General features: G+C 48.4%; 1 protein-coding gene and 1 long non-coding RNA gene across 2 annotated transcripts; both read right to left on the minus strand.

Annotated features, from left to right (window-relative positions):
- Positions 1-3,378: 3,378 nt before the first annotated feature.
- LOC123332479 lies at positions 3,379-17,216 on the minus strand. The gene is made up of 4 exons (XM_044938469.1): positions 17,148-17,216; positions 5,487-5,781; positions 4,879-5,040; positions 3,379-4,561 (listed from the first exon to the last, which is right to left on the minus strand). The coding sequence occupies exons 1-4, from the start codon at positions 17,214-17,216 to the stop codon at positions 4,137-4,139; spliced, it is 951 nt and encodes a 316-aa protein (XP_044794404.1). The 3' UTR covers positions 3,379-4,136.
- A 2,254-nt stretch (positions 17,217-19,470) lies between these two features.
- Positions 19,471-22,004, minus strand: LOC112583981. The gene is made up of 2 exons (XR_006550167.2): positions 21,771-22,004; positions 19,471-20,829 (listed from the first exon to the last, which is right to left on the minus strand). It is a non-coding gene; the product is annotated as an uncharacterized LOC112583981 (long non-coding RNA).
- Between the last annotated feature and the right edge of the window lie 4,529 nt (positions 22,005-26,533).

Here is a 26,533-nt window from a genome sequence, read left to right on the forward strand (position 1 = left end):
GCATCAGTCCTTCCAATGAATATTGGAAGAGAACCCCATGAACAGTTGACAAAAAATGGAGATAATCATGGTAGGCCTAATTTAATCAACTGAACCCTTAAAAGTGGCTGGACCCTTCTAACAGTCAGAAATTCCAAATATGATAAGGTCTGTGGATGGAGCTACATAATAAAGACCTAAAAGCCACATCTGAGAACTGAGAGTGGTTTTTGTTCTACCACTAGCACGACAGTAGGAAAAGGCAACCCACTCCTGTATTCTTACCTGGAAAACTCCATGGACAGAGGAGCCTGGTGGGCTACAGTCCATAAGCTCACAAAGAGTCAGACATGACTGAGCACAGCAATAACTAGCAAGGTGTTATTCCTTGCTACGACTCCTACGACTGCAGAGTAAATGATTTCTGCCAAAAACCTGAGGGAGCCTGGAAGCATGTATTTCTCTAGTGGAGCCTGAGATTAGGACACAATCACCCAACACCTGAATTTCAACTTTGTGTGCCCTTGATGGGAACCCAGCCATACTATGCTCAGACTTCTGACTTGCTGAACCTCAGATAATAAATTTGTGTTGTTTTAATCCAATAAAGTTAGTGATAATTTGGTCTGCAGCAGTAGAAAACTAAAGATTCAGCAAAAATTGAAGGGCAAATAGTAACTGAGATTCCTCTTCATCTACTGGAAACACAGCCTCTCCCTCTGTGTCCCAGATAGAGCATCTTTGAGCCTCACCATCTGAGTATGGCAATTCCTGCCCCTCAGCTGGTAAAGAATCCGCCTGCAATGCAGGAGACCTGGGTTCGATCCCTCGGTTGGCAAGATCCCCTGGAGAAGGAAAAGGCTACCCACTCCAGTATTCTGGCATGGAGAATTCCATAGACTGTATAGTCCGTGGGGTTGCAAAGAGTCAGACATGACTGAGCGACTTTCACTCCTCAGATAAAGTCCTGACTTTGTCCCTAGAGCACAATCCTAAGGGGTCCACTAATTATGTTGAAAAAAAAAAAAAAAAGGTCTCTGCTTTCTGTCTCCTCCCAGCTAGTTATAAAAGGAGACAGGCAGGTCAGTTTCTCCAGGCTTTGCTTGAACATTAGTGTTTCCTCACAAATACAAACAAATTCCAACAGATCTCTAAACAAAAGGCTGTTCTCAACTGTAACAACTCTGAAAGCCCTTGATTCTGAGTAATTGTCTAATTATCCTCACAGAACGCTTGCAGGGAGGCAATATTCAGAGACAGAACTGGGTGGAAAAGTATAGGCAAGGCAGGGTATGGATATTCTCTGCACTGAAGAGGAGGAAGGGAAGCAAAGAAGAGAGGAAAGAAATGAAGAATGAAGGAGTTTGCTAAGAATAGATCGTGGAATGGGGACCAGGAACATTTCAATTTACCCAAGAAGTTCCATCCTTGCTGTACATGGAAGAGTCAGTCAGTTTCCTAGTTCAGGATAAACAGTAAAAGAGTGAATTTTGGGGGAGAGGGGGCGGGGGCTATGTTAGTGGCATGCTGGATTTTAGTTCCCCAACCAGGGATTGAGTGCATGCGCCCCACAGTAGAAGCACAGAGTCTTATCCATGGGACCAGCAGGGAAGTCCAAAAGAGTTAATGTTAAATGTGAATCAACTTTGTGAATATTATTAGTGTGTGAATTAAATACTTACACGTGAGTTTTGGTAAATGTTTAGACACTTTCAACTAAATATGCTGCTGCTGCTGCTAAGTCACTTCAGTCGTGTCCGACTCTGTGCGACCCCATAGATGGAAGCCCACCAGGCTTCCCCGTCCCCCCGGATTCTCCAGGCAAGAACACTGGAGTGGGTTGCCAAATTTTCAAATCAAAGAAACCCCAGGAAATTGTCTCTGCTTCAGATAATCTCTATTACCTCCTCTCGTATCATCAGACTCTATCATCTATACAATCTTAGGTACCTGAGTTAGAAACTCTGTTCCCTCCATTAGCCTGTAGTTTGGCTCTTGACTGTATAGACTTTCTTACAATTGTCTCTAGGAATGTCCCACAATGGGCCTTCTCTAAGACTTATTCACAAAAATAAAGAGAATGGTGTGATCCCACGTATCAGTGTTTCCTCGTTCGTGCATTCGGTAATTCATTTCCTACCTAGAAATATCTATTGCACATCTGTTATGTGCCAGGAACTATGCCAGGTAGTGTGAATACAAAAACGGGAAAAGTCCTTAACCATGGGTCCCATTTAGAGAGCTTAGGATTCACGGGAGGAGATGAGTATTATTCAAATGAACACACAGAATTAAAATTAGGACTATGATAAGTGCTTCAAAAATGATACATGGTACCATGAAAGCATGGAATCTAGTCTTAGAATTATTATAAATTACCCAGAAGAAAGGATATGTCAGTTGATATTTGAAGAATAAACAACAGTTTACTTAGCTTTTCAGATTGATGAATGGCATATGCAAAGCTTACTGCCGCCTCCCAACCGTGATCTTCACAAAGAAGAATCTGGAACCTTCCTCATCTCCTCAAGAGTCCTCCCAGGTCTCAAAAACCTCTTTGGCTCCATCCTTGATTGGGTCTTTATCCTTCTTCATTCTCTTGAAGGGACAGGTTTCCTTGGAGAAAATGCCTTCATATTTTAAGTTTAAGGACACTGACTGTCATGGTTCTCATTGCCAGGGCTCTTGCCATGCAGCCCATCTCTCATCATCGATGTTTATCATTCTGTATTATGAAGAGTAAGTGATGAAGTGAGACTCAGGAAGTGTGGTGCAGTGCAAAGGGAAAACTTTATGGATAGGCACAATACATCCAGGGCTTCCCAGGGGCTCAGTGGTAAAGAAACTGCCTGCAATTCAGGAGCCACGGGTTCGATCCCTGGGTCAGGAAGATCCACTGAAGGAGGAAATAGCAACCCACTCCACCATTCTTGCCTGGAGAATCCCATGGACAGAGGAATCTGGTGGGCTACAGTCCATAGCGTGGCAAAGAGTCGGACACAACTGAAGTAACTTAGCGTGTGTGCACGCGCACACACACACACACACACACACACGGTACATCCGATCAGTGAAACACAAAGTTCAATTCAGTGTCAAAAGGAACTGCTTTTTAAAAAGACATGACTTCAAGTTTTCATATTGGTTGGTATAAAGATTGCAAAGGCATGACAGAAATACTGCATGTCTTAACTGAAGTGTTGATAACAAAGGTTCATATACATTTGTGAACATTTTCTTGATGTGTGCACTTACATTGCTGTGGAATCTAGCATTCTAAGTAAAATCTCTTTAAAGTTGATACAGTGAATAAAGGGAATATGAAAAGGAAGGCTAATGAAAGGTTCCACACCCTACAAGAACACCTGCAAGGACACTCATAAATACACAGACAAAGGATTGTAATATTAAATTATTTATTGCAGTGTATGTAGAACATTGTAGTCCATAAGTAAAAATGTAATTTTAATATCAACACCAAAAATCTACAAAGTTCATCATATAACCCAGATAGTTCATTTGATACAGAGTTGTTCAAGGTAGATTTCTAAGCATAACTTTGAAGAAACCCAGTCTCTGGTAAAACCCAAAAAATACAATTGTTCTTTGCAGTGGACCCACCCCTAGGAATCTATCTATTTATACCTCTATCTCTACATCAATCTCGACATCTACCTCTACATCAATCTCAACATCTACCTCTACATCAATCTCTACATCTATCTCTACACCAATCTTCACATCTATCTCTACATCAGTCTCTACCTCAATCTCGACATCTAGCTGCCTGTAAGTCTTCCTCCTCCTCTACGTCCTCCTTTCCCTCTCTGTGTTCCTCTCTCTTTCTCATTTCATTTTTTCAATAAAACAGGAAAATATGGAGGGATGAAAAGGCACAAATCACATCACTAGGGGATGCATTCTGAACTGCGGGATTAAAGAAGTGTTGTCTTCTAAATGCACATCCTGCAGACTGACTTCTGGACACGGTGACACACCTCCCTGAGCTGGGGACGCAGCAGGAGCTGAAATCCGTTCGCTGAACACCTTTCCCGAGACAGGAGAATTTCTGTCTTCTGCAGGGAAAACTCGTCGCCTCGGGGTACAAAATGCCTCCCCGGAGCCTTGCACTGCTTGAGGAATGGCGGGGAGCGCCCCTAGGACCCAGGCGCCCAGGGCGGGTAGACCTGCGGGCCCGGAGGTCGGTGGTGCGCGGCGAGCAGGGAATCGAGCGCCGTCAGCGCCCAGTGCAGGGCGGCGCCCGCGTGCGTCAGCTGCCAGGTGAGCCAGGCGCGCTGCGAGGCCGTGGGCTCCGTGCGGTCGGTGGCCACCGGTAGGAAGGCGCCCCCCGGGGCCCGCAACTCATCCAGGACCACTTCGAGGGCTCCCATCTGGTTGGAGAGCTTGGACGTGAGCGCCTCCAGGGGCTCGGCGGCTTCAGGTGACTGGCTTCTGCGAGGGCGCTTGGGCGAGGCGGGCCTGGACTCCGGGTTGTACTGGCAGCGTCTGTGGCCCCGGGCCCACACTGGCGACCGGAACCGGGCCCCCCTGTCGTGGAGACGCCCGGAAGTATGGGCAGAACCTAGGAGGGAGACAGAACAGGAGGGGTTCCTGTGATGTGCGCTGCCTCTGAAATTTCTCATCAAATGCACAACCGCCCCTTGCCTGTCCCAACACCTCCACCCCAGGCCTCACACGGCACCATACCTGACTCTGTTGGCCTCTTCCAACCTCTGCTGGCAACCCGGGTCTAGTCCCGGGCACCTTCCTCTCAGCCTGTTCCCACTTCATGGGCATCTCACCAGGGTTAGAGGCTTTCTCTGCCCTCTGGGGTTCAGTTTGCCCCTCAGGGCCTTTGCCCACATCCCCACCTCTACCAAGCCCAGCTCAGAAACCTACCTCCTCTGTGGTAAAGTCCTGCTCTGCAGGAGTTTGGATGCTCCTTAGTTCTCCACTGGGCTGGGGGTGGCCTTCCCCTCACCTTCTCTTCTTCATGGCCGTTTCTCTTGTGACTCTCAGGGGAGCCATCCCGGCTTCTGCATCGCTTGTGCCTAGTGACCTCTGTGGGTGGAGAGGAGGACAGGAGTGAGTGTTCCCTGACCTACCTCTGGAATCTGGGGAGAGTGGATTAGAGAAGCTTCCAAGTCACACTGCTCCTCCACTTCTGTGCCAGCCCCTCCCCCAAACTCTGATTTCCTCCAGCCCCTCTCTCCCTCCATGAGCATCTCACCTGGACAGAGTAGTTTCTGAGCTGCCTGGCAGGCATGCCCCAGGAAACCCTCTCTCAAGTTCAGACCTCAAAGATGGCACAGCTGGTAGAGCCCTTGATCACAGGGGATCAGGACTTCATCCTGGGTTTCCACCCCCCGCCCCCACGCCCTTTCAGAGGTGTCAAGGTCACATCTGGCACCTGTTCCTCTGTCCCACAGCCCAGTCCCTACTGTCTCCCAAATTCTCTCCAGGATCACTCAAAACAGATGTCTGCAGAAAAGAATCTGGCATCTTACCTGCTTTGCCCTGAGAGCCCTCTTGTGTCTCCATGCTTCGTTTTTCTCTCTGTCTTTCTGAGGGATGTCGATCTCCTCCCTTCTCTTTTACAGACAGGTTTTCCTTGGAGGAAATCCTTCCATTTTCCCTGTGGGAGACACCTTGTTTCTGCTGGCCAGGCCTTCTGCCACTTGCAGCCCCTTTCATTGTGTCCATGTCTCCCATCAGCAGCACACGTCTGGATGCCTCAGAAGTGGACCAGGGAATGACCAGGTGAGCAGAGGGTGTGGCCTTGTCTAGCTTCCGGACAGCCCCCTGGGGAGTCACAGATTGGTCCTTAGGAGGATCACACCCCCGAGGGCATTTGCATGATGAGGTTAGCACTCTTTGCTACATCCCACTGACTTTCTTGTTCTGAGGACATTGTAACGGTTAATTTCAGAGCATTTCAAGTCTGCTATATATTAACATCTGAGAAGGACAATTTCTTAAAAATTTAAGTTTTTTTATGAGAAAAAGTTTTAGTCTGTATTGAATTTGTTAAAATATTGCTTCATTTCTGTTTTGTTTTTGTTTTTGTGGGGTTTTTCTTTCTTTTTGGCTAGAAGGCAAATGGGAACTTAGCTCCCCATCAGGGATCCAATGTGCACTCCCTTCATTGGAAGGTGAAGTCTTAACCACTGGACTGTAGGGAGATCCATGAAAGGGCAATTTTGTCTTATTTGTTTCATGCTGTTTTTTATCTATTTGTTTTCAACAATTTTGTGTATCTGTATGTCTGTCAGCATGGGTCAGTCTATGCCAGGGGTCAGCAAGGTGTTGATATAAAGGACTGCTGCTGCTAAGTCGCTTCAGTCTCGTCCAACTCTGTGCAACCCCATGGACTGCAGCCCACCAGGCTCCCCCATCCCTGGGATTCTCCAAGGAAGAACACTGGAGTGGGTTGCCATTTCCTTCTCCAGTGCATGAAAGTGAAAAGTGAAAGTGAAGTCACTCAGTCGTGTCCGACTCTTCGAGACCCCATGGACTGCAGCCCACCAGGCTCCTCCATTCATGGGACTTTCCAGGCAAGAGTACTGGGGTGGGGTGCCATTGCCTTCTCCGACATAAAGGACTAGAAAACCTTATGGTTTGTTTTACTTGCTTTCCCTTTGGCCCCTACTCAGGTATGCTGTCCTAACACGAATGCCACCAGAGATTACAGCTAAAAAGGCATATTTAAGCTCCAAATTGTTAAAAAATAACAACAACAACAACATAGGTAGGACCTCTGCTCTCAGCATCATATCAAGTTTTGAATTTAATTTTTCTTATTTTTCTCACTCTTGTTTCTTCTTTTGTCTGGATATGGACACATTTTTCAACTGGGATCAGAAGGTACAAAAAGACATAATAGGTGAGTGACAAAAATATACTGGGACACAGCTTTGAGAGCACTGGTTCATGAATAATTTGAAGCATGTGATGGATATATTCACTGTGTCTAATTGCAAACAGTGTACTTGTAGGTGGAATAATTTCTGTGAATGAACAGGAGGCAGCATATGGAGGGGACTGCATTGTCTTTTGCACATAGCTTCTCTTCTATAAAAACAGCCTCCACCCAGTCTATGGGACCTCTAGGTCAGATTGTTGCTGCTGATGGCTGATAAAACCAGAAGCCAATCAGAACCTATTCTTAATAGACTCAAGGTACCCAGGCCTCAGAGTAAAGAGCTGAGTCACATTAATGAGAATGTTCACTCTGCTATACAGCTGAAACTAACAACATTATTCATCAACTATACTCCAATGTAAACCAAAAAGTTAAAAAAAGACAAGAAAAGAATGTTCTGTGGCTGTTGGGGCTTACAGAGTCCTTACCTCTTCTCAGGCTTGAGATGTAGCACACTATTTTCACACTAGTTTTTTGAGCACATATTGATATAGATTGTCACATATTCCTGCAAAGTGTACATGTTATGAGGGTAGGAATTAATTCCAAGTGCTCAAATGCATGGAAGCCCCTGATCTCCAATCATTCTGGGGTCACCGTGAGGTTGTGTAGATCTCATCTTTGAAAATAAATCCTTCAACTGTAAAATGCTGATTGGCCTGGTGCATGTAGACTTCCTGAAGTTTTCAAATCCAGTGTAGCTCCCCAAATAGGTTCACACAGGGGAGTCTGTATTCTTTATAATTTTGCTCCAAATATACAAATTTCCTGAATACCAAAGCCTTGCTTTCAGTGGGCAAGGAATTTCGATCTCTAGAGACCTTAGATTGGAGAAGGGAATGGCACTCCACTCCAGTACTCTTGCCTGGAAAATCCCATGGATGGAGGAGCCTGTTAGGCTGCAGTCCATGGGGTCGCTAAGAGTCGGACACGGCTGAGTGACTTCACTTTCACTTTTCACTTTCATGCATTGGAGAAGGAAATGGCAACCCACTCCAGTGTTCTTGCCTGGAGAATCCCAGGGACAGGGGAGCCTGGTGGGCTGCCATCTATGGGGTCGCACAGGATCGGACACGATTGAAGCGACTTAGCAGCAGCAGCAGAGACCTTAGATAAAACCAGTATAATGATGATCTGATCTGCACTCAGGAAAGGTGCTGTCCTGTGACCTGAATGTTGTGATTTATAGTAAGAAAGGTGTATTTGGTATTTCTCCTGGTTGCTGGCACAGCTACTAAAGCAGCTGGAATTTCTTAAGTGTGAAAGTGATAAAAAATGGGCTTTGTTATGTTAATGAGGTGACCTTTGGAGACCATCCCAGAGACAAAGAGTAGAGGCTGCCTGATCTTATCAGAACCCCAGGTTAGAGGGAGGAGAGAGGAGCTAGAGGTTGAACCCATCACCAGTGTCTAATGAGTTAATCTCGTCTCTGTAATGAAGCTTCTGTAAAAACCCAAAAGGACTGGTTTGGAAAGCTTCCAGGTTGGTGAACAGGTGGCGATTCGGGGAGGACAGGGAAGCTCATGCCCTTTCCCCTTGCCTACCTTGAGGCACATCTTCCATCTGGCTGTCCCTGAGTTACAGCCTTTTATTATAAAATGATAATCTAATCAATAAAAGATTTCTCTGAGTTCTGTAAGCAAATTCATTGAACCCAAGGGTCCTCGGAACTCTGCACTCTAGTGGGTCCACCAGAAGCACAGCTGAGAACCTGGAGCTGTGATTGCATCTAAAGTGGGGGACGGGCTGTCTTGTAACATGGAGCCCTGAACCTGTAGAACCTGAACTTTTCTCTGAGGACAAAGTGTCAGGATTGTGAGACACCAAACTGGTGTGAGAAATAGATTGGTGGTGTGGGGATAACACACTGTCACATTGGAACTTGTACTAGTCTTACCACCCTTACCTGGCTACTGTCTCTGCCAACTGCTCATGGGGCACTTGCGTTCATAGGACCCCTCTGGGTTCAGAACTCGAAAGAGGCCAGGTAGTGTAGCTTCAGGGAATCCAGAACAATAGCAAGTATAGCTAGTATGGATGACTTCTCTTTATTTACCATAAATTTATACTTCTCAAAGGAAGATATTGGATTATTTTCCCATCACTCATTCTGGAATCTCCTGTCCGCCGTTTGATTTACTTGGTATCCACAGCATTGGGCCTCTTTGCCGTTACTGGTAGCTCCTTTGCTTCAGCTCAACCACCCGTCATGAGCAGCAGAAACTCTTTCCGAAGAAAATAGTTTTGATCACTTTCTCTAAGGCAGTTATGTTGGAACATCAGGCATTTTTTTTTTTTAATTGTCCCTACTCAGAGCATTTCTAGGTAGAAAAAAGACCATCTAGTCTGTGCTAATGCGAAGATAGCAAAGTTTTATCCTGGCCACTACATTTCCTGTTGGGAGGTTCCCTGACCAGATATCTTGGACCATATGAGATGAGTAACCTCAAGGAGAATACAACTTGGCCTTTCTTAATTTTTTTTTAGGTGGGGGGGAGGCACGCTGCTTGGCATATGAGATCTCATTTCCTAGATCAGGGATGGAACCCTGGCCCCATGCACTATAAGCCTAGAGTCCTAACTACTGGAATGCCAGGGAATTCCCACATTTCTCTTTCAAATTCTACCAAGTATTGAGTTGACCAAAAAGTTCCTTCAGCTTTGAAAAAAAAAAAAAAGACACTTTTTTCATTTTTATCCAGAACTTTATTGAACACAGTATTTGCTGTTTTGTTCCACTACCTTCTGTCATTTTTCAGGTAACTTCATAATTTCATTTTCCCAAAACGTTTTGTCTTTCTGAGCAAAGAACTATTCTGGGTGCCCTTTACAGTCTTCCAGGGAATTGAAGTTTTTTCCAATAAGAGAATTTTGTAATGACCGAAATAAATGTAAATCCAAATGTGCAATGTCTGGTGAATATGGCCAATGAATCAGAACTTCCAAGCCAAGTTATAACAGTTTTTGCCCGGTCATCAAAGCAACATGCAGTCTTGCATTATCCTAATGGATGATTGGCCTTCCTGGGTGGCTTAGTAGTAAACAATCCACCTGCCGATACAGGAGGTGGGAGTTGGATCCCTGGATTGGGAAGATCCCATTGCAGAAGGAAATGACAACCCACTACAGTATTCTTCCTTGGGAAATCCCATGGACAGAGGAGCCTGGCAGCTTCAGTCCCTGGGGTCTCAAAGAGTCGGGCATGATTGAGCAACCAAAACAACAACAATGGAAGATTATGCATTTTCTGTTGACTAATTCCAGCCGGTTTTCATTGAGGTGCTGTTTTCAGTTGGACTAATTGGAAGCAGTGTTTGTGGGAATTAATGGTTTGGTTTTCTGAAAGGAACTCATAATAGAGGACTTCTTCCAATGCCACCATAAACATAAGTTCTCCTTCTTCGGATGAGACCAACTTTCGTGTTGTTGTCAGTGTCTCATTTCACTGGCCCCACAGTCTCTCCCATTCCACATTATTGTACAATAACCACTTTTCTTTGTCCATCACAATTTTACTTAAAATCAGAACATTTTCATTATGTCTCAGTAGAGAATCACATGTGGGAATGATTAAGAAGGCTTTTTTCACCTAACTTATGTTCAAGCTGGTTTTAGAAAAGGCAGAGGAACCCGAGATCAGATTGCCAACATTTGCTGGATCATCGAAAAAGCAGGAGAGTTCCAGAAAAACATCTCAGTTCAGTTCAGTTCAGTCGCTCAGTCATGTCCGACTCTTTGCGACCCCATGAATCGCAGCACGCCAGGCCTCCCTGTCCATCACCAACTCCCAGAGTTCACTCAGACTCACATCCATTGAGTCAGTGATGCCATCCAGCCATCTCACCCTCTGTCGCCCCCTTCTCCTCCTGCCCCCAATCCCGCCCAGCATCAGAGTCTTTTCCAATGAGTCAATGCTTCGCATGAGGTGACCAAAGTACTGGAGTTTCAGCTTTAGCATCATTCCTTCCAAAGAAATCCCAGGGCTGATCTCCTTCAGAATGGACTGGTTGGATCTCCTTGCAGTCCAAGGGACTCTCAAGAGTCTTCTCCAACACCACAGTTCAAAAGCATCACATCTATTTCTGCTTTATTGTCTATGCCAAAGCCTTTGACTGTGTGGATCACAAGAAACTGTGGAAAATTCTGAAAGGGATGGGAATACCGGACCACCTGACTTGCCTCTTGAGAAACCTATATGCAGGTCAGGAAGCAACAGTTAGAACTGGACATGGAACAACAGACTGGTTCCAAATAACAAAAGGAGTACATCAAGGCTGTATACTGTCACCCTGCTTATTTAACTTCTATGCAGAGTACATCATGAGAAACGCTGGGCTGGAAGAAGCACAAGCTGGAATCAAGATTGCCAGGAGAAATATCAACAACCTCAGATATGCAGATGACACCACCCTTATGGCAGAAAGTGAAGAGGAACTAAAAAGCCTCTTGATGAAAGTGAAAGAGGAGAGTGAAAAGGTTGGCTTAAAGCTCAACATTCAGAAAACGAAGATCATGGCATCTGGTCCCATCACTTCATGGTAAATAGATGGGGAAACAGTGTCAGACTTTATTTTTTTGGGCTCCAAAATCACTGCAGATGGTGACTGCAGCCATGAAATTAAAAGACGCTTACTCCTTGGAAGGAAGGTTATGACCAACCTAGATAGCATATTGAAAAGCAGAGACATTACTTTGCCAACAAAGGTCCGTCTAGTCAAGGCTATGGTTTTTCCTGTGGTCATGTATGGATGTGAGAGTTGAACTATAAAGAAAGCTGAGTGCCGAAGAATTGATGCTTTTGAACTGTGGTGTTGGAGAAGACTCTTGAGAGTCCCTTGGACTGCAAGAAGATCCAACTAGTCCATCCTAAAGGAGATGAGTCCTAGGTGTTCATTGGAAGGACTGATGTTGAAGCTGAAACTCCAATACTTTGGCCACCTGATGCGAAGAGCTGACTCATTGGAAAAGACTCTGATGCTGAGAAAGATTGAGGGCAGGAGAAGTGGACGACAGAAGATGAGATGGTTGGATGGCATCACCGAATCAATGGACATGAGTTTGGGTGGGCTCCAGGAGTTGGTATTGGACAGGGAGGCCTGGCGTGCTGCAGCTCATGGAGTCAAAAGAGTTGGACACAACTGAGCGGCTGAAGTGAACTGAACTGAGTGTGTCTGCTCTCTCCCAAATGGCATAACTTGATTGTCCTCAGTTAATGTCTCCATTTGATTGCTATCAACTTCAACAGGTCTACTGGATCATGGACCATTGTCCCGTGAGAAAACCCCAGCAGAAAAGTTTTAAAACTACTATTGACACATTTGATCAGTCACAGCACCTTCTCCATATACTGCACAAATCTTTTTTATGCATTTCAGTTGCTTTTTTATCTTTCTTGAAATAATAAAGCATACTATACCAAAAATTCTCTTTTCTTGCATCTTTGATATTATAATGCCTACACAAATATTCACCAATTTTGATGTTTTGTTTAATGCATAGTGATATGAGAGCTGTAACATACAACAAAATTGTTTTGAATAAAGTTAAAAACAGCTAGGCCCTGCAAGAGCCATCTTACAGAAAAAAAAAAAAAAAAATGAAAGAAGCTTTTGGTCAACTCAATATATGAGTGGTTAACAAATTGTGGTCCCAGGACAAGGGCTATCACTCACTTCAGATCTTGTAAAAACTGCAAGTATTAGGCATCAATCCAAACTTACTGGGTCAGAACACTGAAGGTAGGGCAGTGCAATCTGTGTTCCACATGCCCCCTTGTGATTCTGATTCAGGTTCCAATGTGAGAAGCACTGAAAGAGAATATTCAGATCAAGAGGGGAGAAAGATTTCCTTCATTTAAAACTGGTAATCAGCATCGTAAGGGAGCAGTCTGGATCAGGTACTTTTACTGTATCTCCCTTTCAATTCAATTCAGTCACTCAGTCGTGTCTGACTCTTTGCAACCCCATGGACTGCAGCATGCCAGGCTTCCCTGTTAATTTCAACATAAAAGAATTTGGGGGTGTTTATGCAAATAATGGTTTTAGGGGAAAAAAACAATTTTGTTGCTTGTACACATTTTATCCAGTTATCTTATTTAAGGTGTGAATTCAGAAATTAAACACAAAGGAGGGAACTGCAGAATGCTCCATCATTGACGTCCTTGAAATATTATGACAGTCAGTATTTTCTAATTCTTTCAGATTTGTAAGTAATAGTAATTTGATATTTTTAAAATTAAGACTTTCCTTAGTGCAGCTTAAGGTTCAGAGAAAAAATCAGGGAAAGCACAGAGATCTCCCAGATGCCTCCTCTGCCTCTCACATGGGCACACCTCCCTCTCTAGTCTCTGTAGTCCACACCAAAGCTGTGCCTGTGTTACAGCTGAGCAGAATGCACTGACACATCACAATCATGAGTTCATTCTTGGTGTTGGACATTTTGTGGGTTTGGAAATTTTAATTTTTTGAAAACATTAATATTAGTAAAATATCTTTTTTTCAGTTGACGTGTCGATTTAAAATCTGTTAATTACTGCTGTACAGCAAAGTGATCGTTATACATGTATTTATATTTTTTCACTTTCTTTTCCATTATGGTTTATCAAAGGATATTGCGTATAGTCCCCTTGCTTACGATAGGACCTTGTTTATCCATTCTCTACATAATCGTTTGTATCTGCAGATCCCAAACTCACAGTCCACCCCTCCCCCACCCACAGTCCCCTTTGGCAACTGCCAGTCTTCCCTATGTCCACGCTCTGTTTCTATTTCATACGCTCATTTGTGTCATATTTTACATTGCATATACACGTGATGTTGTATGGCATTTTTCTTCTTACTTCACTTAGTGTGATGATCCATCGTTACATCCGTATTGCTGCAAATGGCATTATTTTGTTCTGTTTTATGGCCGAGTTAATATTTCATTCTGTGTATTTGCCGCATCTTCCTTATCCATTCATCTGTTGATGGATGTTTGTTCCCATGTCTTGTCCACTGTGAGCACTGCTGCTCTGAACATCACGGTGCATGTATGTTTTTGAATTATAGTTTTGTCTGGATATATCCCCAGGAACGGGAATGCTGGATCATATGGTAATTCCATTTTTGGTTTTCTGAGAAAATCCATACAATTTGCTGCAGTGGCTGTGCCGATGTAAACACCCGCTAACCGTGTAGATGCCTGCTCTTTTCTCCACACCTGCACCCGCGTTTCTTGCTTGTGGACTTTTTACTGATGGCCACTCTGAGCAGCATGAGTTGGAATGTCATTGTACTTTGGATTTGCATCTCTTTAATAGAGATGTTGGGCATCTTTTCACGTACCTATGAGCCATCTGTTTCTTCTTTGGAGAAACATCTCTTCAGGTCGTCTGCCCATGTTTCCATTGTTTGTTGTTGTGTCTAGACCTTAATATTATATAATATTTTGTGATGGTAAATGACATATCCTTATAATAATTTAGGACAAATATAGTTTTTAAAATGTTTTATTCCAAATTACCTTTTAAACATTTTAATTAGCATATAACTTTTACTGTGTATAGTATTTAATAAGCATAGTACATGTGCGTATGATAACTGAATATCAGAGGTAGCTTTTCCAATTATTCCAAAGGGGTACAGCAAAGGAGGATTCCAGGCTTCATGTAGCATCTAATATGCAGTACAGACACAACCCTCTAGGACTTCATTCAAGTTCAACCCCAACCATATGCAGATGCAAGGCTTCTGGAAGAGGACTATAACCCCAGCTGGCCACATTTCCTGCTCTCCTTCATCAAATGAAGAAAAAAAGAATGGTCCCTCACTGGCCCAAGCTCAAATCTGACACTGCCACTCAGTAGCAGTGGCCTTAGGACAGTCCCTTCCCTGCTCAGAGCCTCATACCTGACAAGGATCCAAACCATCCAGAGAGGAGAGAGCTCAAAAGTGTGCGTGAACCACCCCCAGTACCCCACAGGTCACTGCCGGTTTTCAGCACCTCTCCTGCACTCAACAGGCCTGGTGTCCAGGCTGCCAGGCTGTGTCCCCAGCAGAGTCAGTAGGTGAAGAAGGTAACAGTGCTGCGGGGCCCCTATTGGACCCGCCTTGTCCCAAGTCATCGCCCTGTGTTCTCTCCTTTCGTCCTCTGTGGTGCGGGAACCACCATCACGTTAGAGGGTTAGTGTGAGGGGAAAGTGACAACACAAGAAAGGCATCAAACTGTGCCTCTGGGGATAACCAGTGCTCCTAGAGGTCAAGAGAGGTCAGGTGGGGAGGCTCAGAGCGCTGGGCCTAGTGACAAGTGGCTGCAGGGCACACCAAGGAGCCAACCAGGGTTGGGGAAAACCAGTTTGTGACACGGCTGGTAGCTTCCAAGCGTGTTCAGCGTGTGAACATCTGTCGCCCTGTGCTCTGAAGATAGTGGCTCTGGGTCCCTGGATTGCATTTGCAAAGGTGCTTTTTGTTTCTATTGTCATGGGAATAGGAAAAATTCTGAAAGTTATTCAACCTCCACAGGAAAGGGGAACCACCTAATTTTGGACTTCTAGTGGCTCAGGAGAAGCTGCACGAGGTGTGTGTGTGGGGTGCACATGCTTACACTGAACGACGGCGGGTAGGAACGAGGGAACCACAGAGAAGGTAGACGAGCCAAGGGGCCAGGAGGGGTGGGGGCTGGCAGGCGAGATGGCGGCAGAGTGGCCTTCCCATCAGGGTGCCCTCTGCCCCCTCCGCTCAGTCAGTAACCGCCTGTGCCCGTCCCACAGCTCTGTGAGGAGGTCCTGGAACCCGCACAGGGACACACATTCTCTAAGCTCCACGCCTGAGCAGAAGCGAGCATCAGACAAGGGGGACTACGTGCAGTCCTCTGCCTTCAACCACACTGGGGCACACGGTTCTTCATTTTTCTGTGGGGTGGGGATCTTCTTCCTGTCTCATTACTCAATTCAACAACTGCTACATATTCCGACATGGGAAATAACCACAGCATGAGTGAGTGATGGGATCCTGGGCAGGACCCCAAATTCAGTGGCCCTTGTTTTCCTTCTCCTGTTGCCTCTATTTCAAACCAACATTAGAGCAAGTGGGAATTCTCAGGAAGCATTAGATCCTGACTCCAGGGGAACAGGTTGGGTCCCTGGGCACAACAGTGGGGATGAGAGCTACCTTTCAAATGCCCTGGGTCCCGAAGCCTCCTGACAGAGCCCCTGCTCCTGTCTTCAGCACTGGACCTAGGCCAGAGCTTCCCTACCTGGAGAGACCGCAAGAGACCCTAGGGCAGCACAGGATCCACCTTCTCCGAGCAAAGCTGATCCTTCTCTGTGACTCAAGTGTCCCCCGTCCCGTCTAGACCATGGTGTTCTGGGGCAGGCCAGCCTTGACACCAATGGGAGAAACACTGGGAAGGCGCTGGGAAGCCAGGCTTGGGGGAGGGATGAAGGGGGTCGTAGAGCCAGAGATGGGGGACCTGGGTCCCTGCTAGGTGAGCTGTCCCCGTCACTGGGGAGGATGCACCTGGCAGCTCCTGTCTCCTGCAGGCAACTGCGCCAGCCTTCTCGCGAAGGTCCCTGTCTGGGGCACTCACAGCTCTGAGAGTGTCAGAGCGACTGTGGAAGCAGACATTCCACTCTGGGGAGGCAGGGGGAGTGGGCCCGTGTGTGTCTCCTTGCACCCACGGCATCCTCACTCGCTCTAGCGTCCAGCTCCCTGTCCACCCACCCCCTCACTGAGTCACCACCTCCACCACGGGAGCAGCTCTGCCCACATCCAGCCTTACCACTGAGGCCACACTGATCAAGGACCACCCGTCACCCCACACCTGCCTGTTCCCTTCCACCCCAGACTGCAGCTGGATTCTGATACGGAGACGGCGTTAGCATCCACTTGACCTCTGGGGCCTCTCTCACCTGACCCCACACTCTCTGTGGGTGCATGTTCTCACAAACATGTCCCCATCTCAGTTATTCCAACACTTAAATGGGTCACATGGCCAGGACAGGGACCCCTTATATTGCTCCAGGCTCTCAAAGGTCCCTCTGAATGGAGAGGACAGCAAACAGGACAAGAATCTATCACCAATTCAAGAGAGAGAGAGAAACCCCAGGAGACCCTTAGCAGGAGTGGATCAAAGAAGAGAAGCAGGACTCGGGACTCCCACCTCAGGAAGAAGAGACCCTGGTACAGGACAGGGGATGAGAAGAGAATCCTGGGAACAACAACCCCCTGCCTGACTCCGGATTGACTGAAGGGCACCTTCCAAATACCCGAGCTCTTGTCCAGGGGCTTCTCAGCTGGAATTTGGGGGGTGGCGTGGGGTCCAGAATGCACGTCATGGCGCCAAGAATGTGTCTGAATCTGTGCGGAGCCAGGCCCACCAGAATCAGAGGTGTTTCCAAGACAAGGTGGGTGTTAAAACCCTGAGGAACAAGTCAATCATGGACCAGATCCTAAAGTACAAAACTGGGGTAGCTTGTGGAGCTAATGCAACGAGAAAAAGTCTTCCCAAGGATGTACTCACAGCCAGGGGAGAACCAATAAGCAGAGATCTTGTGATTACAAGGCTCCCTCCTTCCCTAAACAGGGCAGGACCTCAAATCCACATCTGCAGACTAGAGCAGCCTCAAGGTCACCATCCCCAAGCCCGCACAAGGAAGGTTAAGTCAAGGACATGAATGGTGAGAACCCTGAGGCTCCGGGGTCAACACCTGTGTTGGAGGGAACCGCCTTCTGCTCCCCACGGGCCTCCTGCCTCCCAGAGAAGAGGCTCTGGGACCAGACTCAGAGTCAGCAGAGACCCCTGGGACCAGCCCTGGTTCTACTACAGGTTCTGTCCAAGGGTAAAATAAATACAAACTCAAATTCTTTTTTAGGGTTTTCATCCACTGAGAAGCGGGAAAGATCAAAAAGAGCCATGGTCCAAACCGAGCCAGGTCAGGCTGTGTGCAAAAATCACACTCTTAGGAATCAAGCTGCCTCCATGAGCAAAGGGCCATGGCCACCAAGCCCCTGCCCACTCCAGCTGTGCCTCCTGGATCTGGGGGAGATTTCAGTCACCAGCATGGAATCTTCCTCCCCCCACCCCTCATTCCTCCAGAAGCCGATTCTTCAGAATACCGTCTGTTCCATTTAGAGGGCTCGGCCGGGTATCCGTTGAGGAGGAGTGTCCCCGTGACCACGAGCAGGGAGGTGTGGAAGTATTTGTTTCTCCGAATATCCCTGTGCTGTGCCCTGCCTGGGCTCAGGCTGGGGCTAGAGGTTTATGGTATCCGGGACTGGGGGCTCAGAGCCTGGAAGGGACCTCTTCAGTCTTCCTGAGAATCTGCTTTGGGTCCTCACACTGGATCGTGGGGGTGGTGACAGGGGACCTTCACACCACCTGTTTCTAGGCCTCCTCACGGCACCTGCTCAGAGGTCCAAGGACTGTAAATTTCATTGTTTCTTATTAAACGTATGGAAGGAGTCATGAAAATGTTACGTAACATTGGAAGCTTCTACTGGTGAGAAGTATCACACTCCACCCAAAGACATAGATAAACCAGACTTTGTCCTGTTCCCTCAGCACCTGGAACTCACACAGCTGTGGGTCAAGGTCCTGTGAGGAGGTCACGGCGGGCCCTCCTCCACCCTCGGGCCGCCAGCACAGCAGGGACAAGACCCCCAGCTCCCGTCTGGGCAGTGCGAGCACACAGGGAGGCAGCTGAGGCTGCTCCCCCCCGTTGCCCCGGGGACAGGCAGCCCGTTTAAGGTTCCCGAACCTCCCTTCCTCTCAGAGCTCCAGAGGGGCGTCTGGGGAGCCTGGGGTGCCTGGCACAGGGGGTGATTACTGTGGGGTGAGCGTGGGCCTCCCGCGTGAGCTCCACACCCTAGGGTGCAGCTGGAGGGGGCCATCAGAAACCCCCGCTCCTCTTCCTCTCCCTACAAGGGGGCAGGAGACTCTTTTTAGCAAGACGGAGAGGGGAGATACGCGGTACACTGGCAGCTTCACTAAGATCTCAACCTGCCCCCAAGCAGATCGGGTGACCTTCCAGCCACTAGTGGGGACTTCCCTCAGAGCTGGGGACACAGCACTAGACCTGTGCCCAGGGCTCGTCTCCCAGCCATCCCCGCCCCACAAGGCTGTCCGCAACAGGAACAAGATCCAGTACAGCTCAGATGCATCGCTGGGTCCTGGGCTAACGGCTCAGGTCCTAGAATCAGGCCAGGGTCCAAGGAAGTGCCTGTATCATCTGACGCTTATCTTGATCTTGATGAGGAGGTCTCCCCACTGACAGTGTACCTTCAGGGAGGGACTCCTGCCCCACACAGTCTTCACACTGGCTGGATGGCCTCATCACAGGGCAAGAGGACCCCGAGCTGTCAGTCATGAAGACGTTCCCCTTGCAGTCCCACCGCACTTGGGAAAATGAGGTGGAGAGACAGAACAAGGTTCTGGGTGGCCGAGTCCCCTGCTGGTGAGAGACAAGGACATGGAGGACAGGGCTCCATCCTGGCCAGGTGCCCCCGGTTCCTTCCTCGGAGCATAAAGTCAGTGCCTGCAGGGAGGTCTTCAGGCCGGAGGATCCCGTGCCCTCCCTAACACTGCTCTTCGTGACATCCTGCGGGAGCCCGTCCTTGCTGCCTACGACTGGCCTTCAGGGTGGGGGCGCCCCTGGGATTTTCCATCTGGACGCAGCCTGGAGAGACCTCAGGAGACAGTCACAGCTCGCATTCCAGGTGGGCCCGCCCTCTGTAACAAGGGCAGTTCCTCTGCCTCAGTCTGGACCACTGCTCAGCCCAGATGAGAGACTCACCACCATCCCAGTGAGGCTTCTGACACCAGCACATCCTTGTTGTCTGCTAAGTGCCATGGGAGGGCGTGTAAGCATTGCTGAAAGACAAGAGTCACGAGAGTGAGTCACTAAGAGGAGGCACAGGCGTCCCGGGAGTCCCCAAGAAACCAGCAGAGAAATGGACCCCGGGGCAGCCAGAGAGCCCTTTGTGCCACTAGCTTGGTGCACTGCATGTTGACCTAAGTTAGTTACTGGGATAATACAGCATTATCCTAGTAATTACATATGATAACCACGAGCAGTAATTACATCATTTTGCACATTTTGAAGAAATTTTGAGGGATTGAAGAAGTTTGCAATTACTTTGGAGTATCTGAGTCTGTTTAACAACAGCTAGCCTTAGTACTAATTTACCCAAGTGGTCCTCATCTCTACAACCCAGGTGTAAGGACAGAGAAGCTGTGTGTGTGTGGAGTGGGGGGAGCAGGCCCTCAGGGTCAGGCACATGGACATCTCCCAAAAGATAGCTCTTGGAGATGGGACCATCTGGAGGACTGAAGGAGGAGCAGCAGGGCTCTGGTTCATGTGGGAAAGTCAGTGCCTGGCCCAGAATGAGGAATTTAAAGCACCTGGGGATGTTTCAGGGACCTTGTTCCCATTGTAGATAGGTGTTCCCTTTCTCTGGGTTTTTGTTGGCATATCTCTCAAGAAACAATACTGAACATGGAAATACCACACAGTGTCTGATGATTTCCAGTCTCCAAAGGTCTCAATAAATTCATACTTTTATAAAATACTTTTCACTATATTGCACTATATTGTTATATGAGGAAGTTTAGAGTGAGAATGGGAGGTTCTACGCTCAGTATTTGAAGACTTAAGAGATCTCCGCCGTGGCGGAGTTCCCCCTGGGTGGTCCGGGACCCAGGGAAAGATCACTTTTTAACTATTTCCACAGCCCCCGGGGTGTCACACAGTTGGAACAGCGACAAACTAAGCTGGCTTCTCACACTGGGAATCTCAGAATATTGGAGAACCTGAGCACGAGCTTCCCTCCACTGTTGAGACGCCAGTTGATCCCAAGGAGAGTCGGGCGCCGTCTGCTGGCCGTTGGTGAAACGGCAAACGAAGGCGTGTCTCGCGGTGAGGGATTGGCCGCGCGCTCCTCTGCGCATTCCTGAAATGAAGGATATTTGCAAGGCTTGGTTCTCTGCTGATGGCCGGGGGGATGCTTTGACCCAGCCAGGCTTATTCTCCATCATCACCGAGAAGACTAAAGAAAAATGGAGAGGGTAGCTTGAAAAAAATATGCTTGTCACCTAATGGCTGTTTTGGTTTTGGTTTTAAGACTCATGAGCTTCATTTATAATTTTCTTATAGAGACATGGAAAACTATAATGTATCTTTACATAAACTATCTTTCTTTCAAATCACCTACCTCTGCTATATATGTTGGTGTTATTCTTTTATTATTATTGACATGGTTATTTGAGTATATTGACAGTCACCCAAATGGTATTTATGTACTGGATGCCAAGAAAACACCGACAGGTGAGGTATTCTCTCTCCCCACAGATGTCTATGGAGTCGCGGGGAGCTGTTCTAAGGATTCATCAGATCAGGTCATCAAAGGTAATGATATCCCTGGCAGTGAAGAGAGAGAATATAGCCATACTTAATGTATTAGTAAGAGTGAATGGATTAGTAGGCAGAGTAGACCCAGCAACATTCATGATCCAGCTTCTTTAGCTTTCGGTATCTGGATTATTATATATAATTTTGGCAGTTCATATGGAAACACAGCCCAAATGCCACAGCTTGAATGAATTCATAAGAACAAGAAGCAGTACTATCATTTATTAGCTTTAAAAATATTAATAGATTTGTTGAAATACACTTCACAAAGCATACAAGTAATAGTTTTAAAGTGTACAACTCAATGATTGGCATATTAACAAGTTGTACAGTCTTCACAACTATCTGATTTCAAGCCATACTCATCACTCCCCTCCCAAAAAACCGTTGACACCCATTAAACCATCACTTCTCATTCTTCCCTCTGTTTAGCAACAAACAACCACTATATAAATTCTATTTCAGGGTTTGCTTACCACTTACATTTACTATAGCTGTGATCAAAGGCTGGTCGCAGAAACGAGCCGGAACAGTCGGAGGCGAGCTTCCCTTTGCCATCAGCAAAGAAGCAGGTCTCAAGAACCTACTTGATTCCACTAGACCGCCTCGAGAGGATGCGCGCACAGCTCCGTCCGCCGCTCAGTAACGGCCAGCAGAGGGCGTCTCAACTGACGCAGAACACACCCACAGCCAGGGTCCCTGCGCTCAGGCACCGCTTCCGGGGTGAGAAAACCATCCTTAGTATGTCGCTGCACCAGTTGTGCGACACTCTGTGGGCTGCAGAAATAGTAAAAAGTGGCCTTTCCTTGGTCCTGACCATCGGGGAACTTAACTGTGTGTGTTCATTAGCTAACTTGTTTCAGACTCTTTGCAGCCCCATGGGGCTGTAGCCGCCAGGCTCCTCTGTCCATGGGGTTTCCTAAGCAAGAATACTGGAGTGGGTGACCACTTCCTACTCCAGGGGGTCTTCCGCACCCAGGGATCGAACCCGAGTCTCTTGCATCTCCTGCATTGGCAGGCAGGTTCTTTACCTCTAGCATCACCTGGGAAACAGTGGCTAAGATCTCCTCAATTTCCAGGAATACTGAGCACAGAACCTCCCGTTCCAACTTATTCTCAATTTGCTCATACAACATTTAGGGAGATTTATTTTTATAAAGTGAAATCCATTTACTGAGACCTTTGGAGGCTGGAAATCATCACATACTGTGTGGTATTTCCATGTTCAGTAGTATTTCTTGAGAGAAATGCCAACAAAAAACCCAGAGAAAGAGAAAACTTATCTATAATGAGGGCAAAACACAGAAGTGTGGGGCCTTCCAGCTGGTCCCTGAAACATCCCCAGGTGCTGTATATTCCTCATCCTGGGCCAGGCACTGATTTCTCTATATGAACCAGGGTGCTTCTCCTTCAGTCAGCAGACGCTCCTCTCTCCCAGAGGTGTCATTTGGGAGGTGACCATGTGTCAGACCCTAAGAGCCTCCTCCTCCCCATCTGCACAGCCCCTCTGTCCTTGAACCTGGGTTGTAGAGATGAGGACCACTTGGGTAAATTAGTACTAAGGCTAGCTGTTGTTAAACAGACTCAGATACTCCAAAGTAATTGCAAACTTCTTCAATCCCTCAAAATTTCTTCAAAATGTGCAAAATGATGTAATTACTGCTCGTGGTTATCATATGTAATTACTAGGATAATGCTGTATTATCCCAGTAACTAACTTAGGTCAACATGCAGTGCACCAAGCTAGTGGCACAAAGGGCTCTCTGGCTGCCCCGGGGTCCATTTCTCTGCTGGTTTCTTGGGGACTCCCGGGACGCCTGTGCCTCCTCTTAGTGACTCACTCTCGTGACTCTTGTCTTTCAGCAATGCTTACACGCCCTCCCATGGCACTTAGCAGACAACAAGGATGTGCTGGTGTCAGAAGCCTCACTGGGATGGTGGTGAGTCTCTCATCTGGGCTGAGCAGTGGTCCAGACTGAGGCAGAGGAACTGCCCTTGTTACAGAGGGCGGGCCCACCTGGAATGCGAGCTGTGACTGTCTCCTGAGGTCTCTCCAGGCTGCGTCCAGATGGAAAATCCCAGGGGCGGCCCCACCCTGAAGGCCAGTCGTAGGCAGCAAGGACGGGCTCCCGCAGGATGTCACGAAGAGCAGTGTTAGGGAGGGCACGGGATCCTCCGGCCTGAAGACCTCCCTGCAGGCACTGACTTTATGCTCCGAGGAAGGAACCGGGGGCACCTGGCCAGGATGGAGCCCTGTCCTCCATGTCCTTGTCTCTCACCAGCAGGGGACTTGGCCACCCAGAACCTTGTTCTGTCTCTCCACCTCATTTTCCCAAGTGCGGTGGGACTGCAAGGGGAACGTCTTCACGACTGACAGCTCGGGGTCCTCTTGCCCTGTGATGAGGCCATCCAGCCAGTGTGAAGACTGTGTGGGGCAGGAGTCCCTCCCTGAAGGTACACTGTCAGTGGGGAGACCTCCTCATCAAGATCAAGATAAGCGTCAGATGATACAGGCACTTCCTTGGACCTTGGCCTGATTCTAGGACCTGAGCCGTTAGCCCAGGACCCAGCGATGCATCTGAGCTGTACTGGATCTTGTTCCTGTTGCGGACAGCCTTGTGGGGCGGGGATGGCTGGGAGACGAGCCCTGGGCACAGGTCTAGTGCTGTGTCCCCAGCTCTGAGGGAAGTCCCCACTAGTGGCTGGAAGGTCACCCGATCTGCTTGGGGGCAGGTTGAGATCTTAGTGAAGCTGCCAGTGTACCGCGTATCTCCCCTCTCCGTCTTGCTAAAAAGAGTCTCCTGCCCCCTTGTAGGGAGAGGAAGAGGAGCAGGGGTTTCTGATGGCCCCCTCCAGCTGCACCCTAGGGTGTGGAGCTCACGCGGGAGGCCCACGCTCACCCCACAGTAATCACCCCCTGTGCCAGGCACCCCAGGCTCCCCAGACGCCCCTCTGGAGCTCTGAGAGGAAGGGAGGTTCGGGAACCTTAAACGGGCTGCCTGTCCCCGGGGCAACGGGGGGGAGCAGCCTCAGCTGCCTCCCTGTGTGCTCGCACTGCCCAGACGGGAGCTGGGGGTCTTGTCCCTGCTGTGCTGGCGGCCCGAGGGTGGAGGAGGGCCCGCCGTGACCTCCTCACAGGACCTTGACCCACAGCTGTGTGAGTTCCAGGTGCTGAGGGAACAGGACAAAGTCTGGTTTATCTATGTCTTTGGGTGGAGTGTGATACTTCTCACCAGTAGAAGCTTCCAATGTTACGTAACATTTTCATGACTCCTTCCATACGTTTAATAAGAAACAATGAAATTTACAGTCCTTGGACCTCTGAGCAGGTGCCGTGAGGAGGCCTAGAAACAGGTGGTGTGAAGGTCCCCTGTCACCACCCCCACGATCCAGTGTGAGGACCCAAAGCAGATTCTCAGGAAGACTGAAGAGGTCCCTTCCAGGCTCTGAGCCCCCAGTCCCGGATACCATAAACCTCTAGCCCCAACCTGAGCCCAGGCAGGGCACAGCACAGGGATATTCGGAGAAACAAATACTTCCACACCTCCCTGCTCGTGGTCACGGGGACACTCCTCCTCAACGGATACCCGGCCGAGCCCTCTAAATGGAACAGACGGTATTCTGAAGAATCGGCTTCTGGAGGAATGAGGGGTGGGGGGAGGAAGATTCCATGCTGGTGACTGAAATCTCCCCCAGATCCAGGAGGCACAGCTGGAGTGGGCAGGGGCTTGGTGGCCATGGCCCTTTGCTCATGGAGGCAGCTTGATTCCTAAGAGTGTGATTTTTGCACACAGCCTGACCTGGCTCGGTTTGGACCATGGCTCTTTTTGATCTTTCCCGCTTCTCAGTGGATGAAAACCCTAAAAAAGAATTTGAGTTTGTATTTATTTTACCCTTGGACAGAACCTGTAGTAGAACCAGGGCTGGTCCCAGGGGTCTCTGCTGACTCTGAGTCTGGTCCCAGAGCCTCTTCTCTGGGAGGCAGGAGGCCCGTGGGGAGCAGAAGGCGGTTCCCTCCAACACAGGTGTTGACCCCGGAGCCTCAGGGTTCTCACCATTCATGTCCTTGACTTAACCTTCCTTGTGCGGGCTTGGGGATGGTGACCTTGAGGCTGCTCTAGTCTGCAGATGTGGATTTGAGGTCCTGCCCTGTTTAGGGAAGGAGGGAGCCTTGTAATCACAAGATCTCTGCTTATTGGTTCTCCCCTGGCTGTGAGTACATCCTTGGGAAGACTTTTTCTCATTGCATTAGCTCCACAAGCTACCCCAGTTTTGTACTTTAGGATCTGGTCCATGATTGACTTGTTCCTCAGGGTTTTAACACCCACCTTGTCTTGGAAACACCTCTGATTCTGGTGGGCCTGGCTCCGCACAGATTCAGACACATTCTTGGCGCCATGACGTGCATTCTGGACCCCACGCCACCCCCCAAATTCCAGCTGAGAAGCCCCTGGACAAGAGCTCGGGTATTTGGAAGGTGCCCTTCAGTCAATCCGGAGTCAGGCAGGGGGTTGTTGTTCCCAGGATTCTCTTCTCATCCCCTGTCCTGCACCAGGGTCTCTTCTTCCTGAGGTGGGAGTCCCGAGTCCTGCTTCTCTTCTTTGATCCACTCCTGCTAAGGGTCTCCTGGGGTTTCTCTCTCTCTCTTGAATTGGTGATAGATTCTTGTCCTGTTTGCTGTCCTCTCCATTCAGAGGGACCTTTGAGAGCCTGGAGCAATATAAGGGGTCCCTGTCCTGGCCATGTGACCCATTTAAGTGTTGGAATAACTGAGATGGGGACATGTTTGTGAGAACATGCACCCACAGAGAGTGTGGGGTCAGGTGAGAGAGGCCCCAGAGGTCAAGTGGATGCTAACGCCGTCTCCGTATCAGAATCCAGCTGCAGTCTGGGGTGGAAGGGAACAGGCAGGTGTGGGGTGACGGGTGGTCCTTGATCAGTGTGGCCTCAGTGGTAAGGCTGGATGTGGGCAGAGCTGCTCCCGTGGTGGAGGTGGTGACTCAGTGAGGGGGTGGGTGGACAGGGAGCTGGACGCTAGAGCGAGTGAGGATGCCGTGGGTGCAAGGAGACACACACGGGCCCACTCCCCCTGCCTCCCCAGAGTGGAATGTCTGCTTCCACAGTCGCTCTGACACTCTCAGAGCTGTGAGTGCCCCAGACAGGGACCTTCGCGAGAAGGCTGGCGCAGTTGCCCGCAGGAGACAGGAGCTGCCAGGTGCATCCTCCCCAGTGACGGGGACAGCTCA

Source organism: Bubalus bubalis, chromosome 3 (genome assembly GCF_019923935.1).
Source record: "Bubalus bubalis isolate 160015118507 breed Murrah chromosome 3, NDDB_SH_1, whole genome shotgun sequence".
NCBI lineage: Eukaryota > Metazoa > Chordata > Mammalia > Artiodactyla > Bovidae > Bubalus > Bubalus bubalis.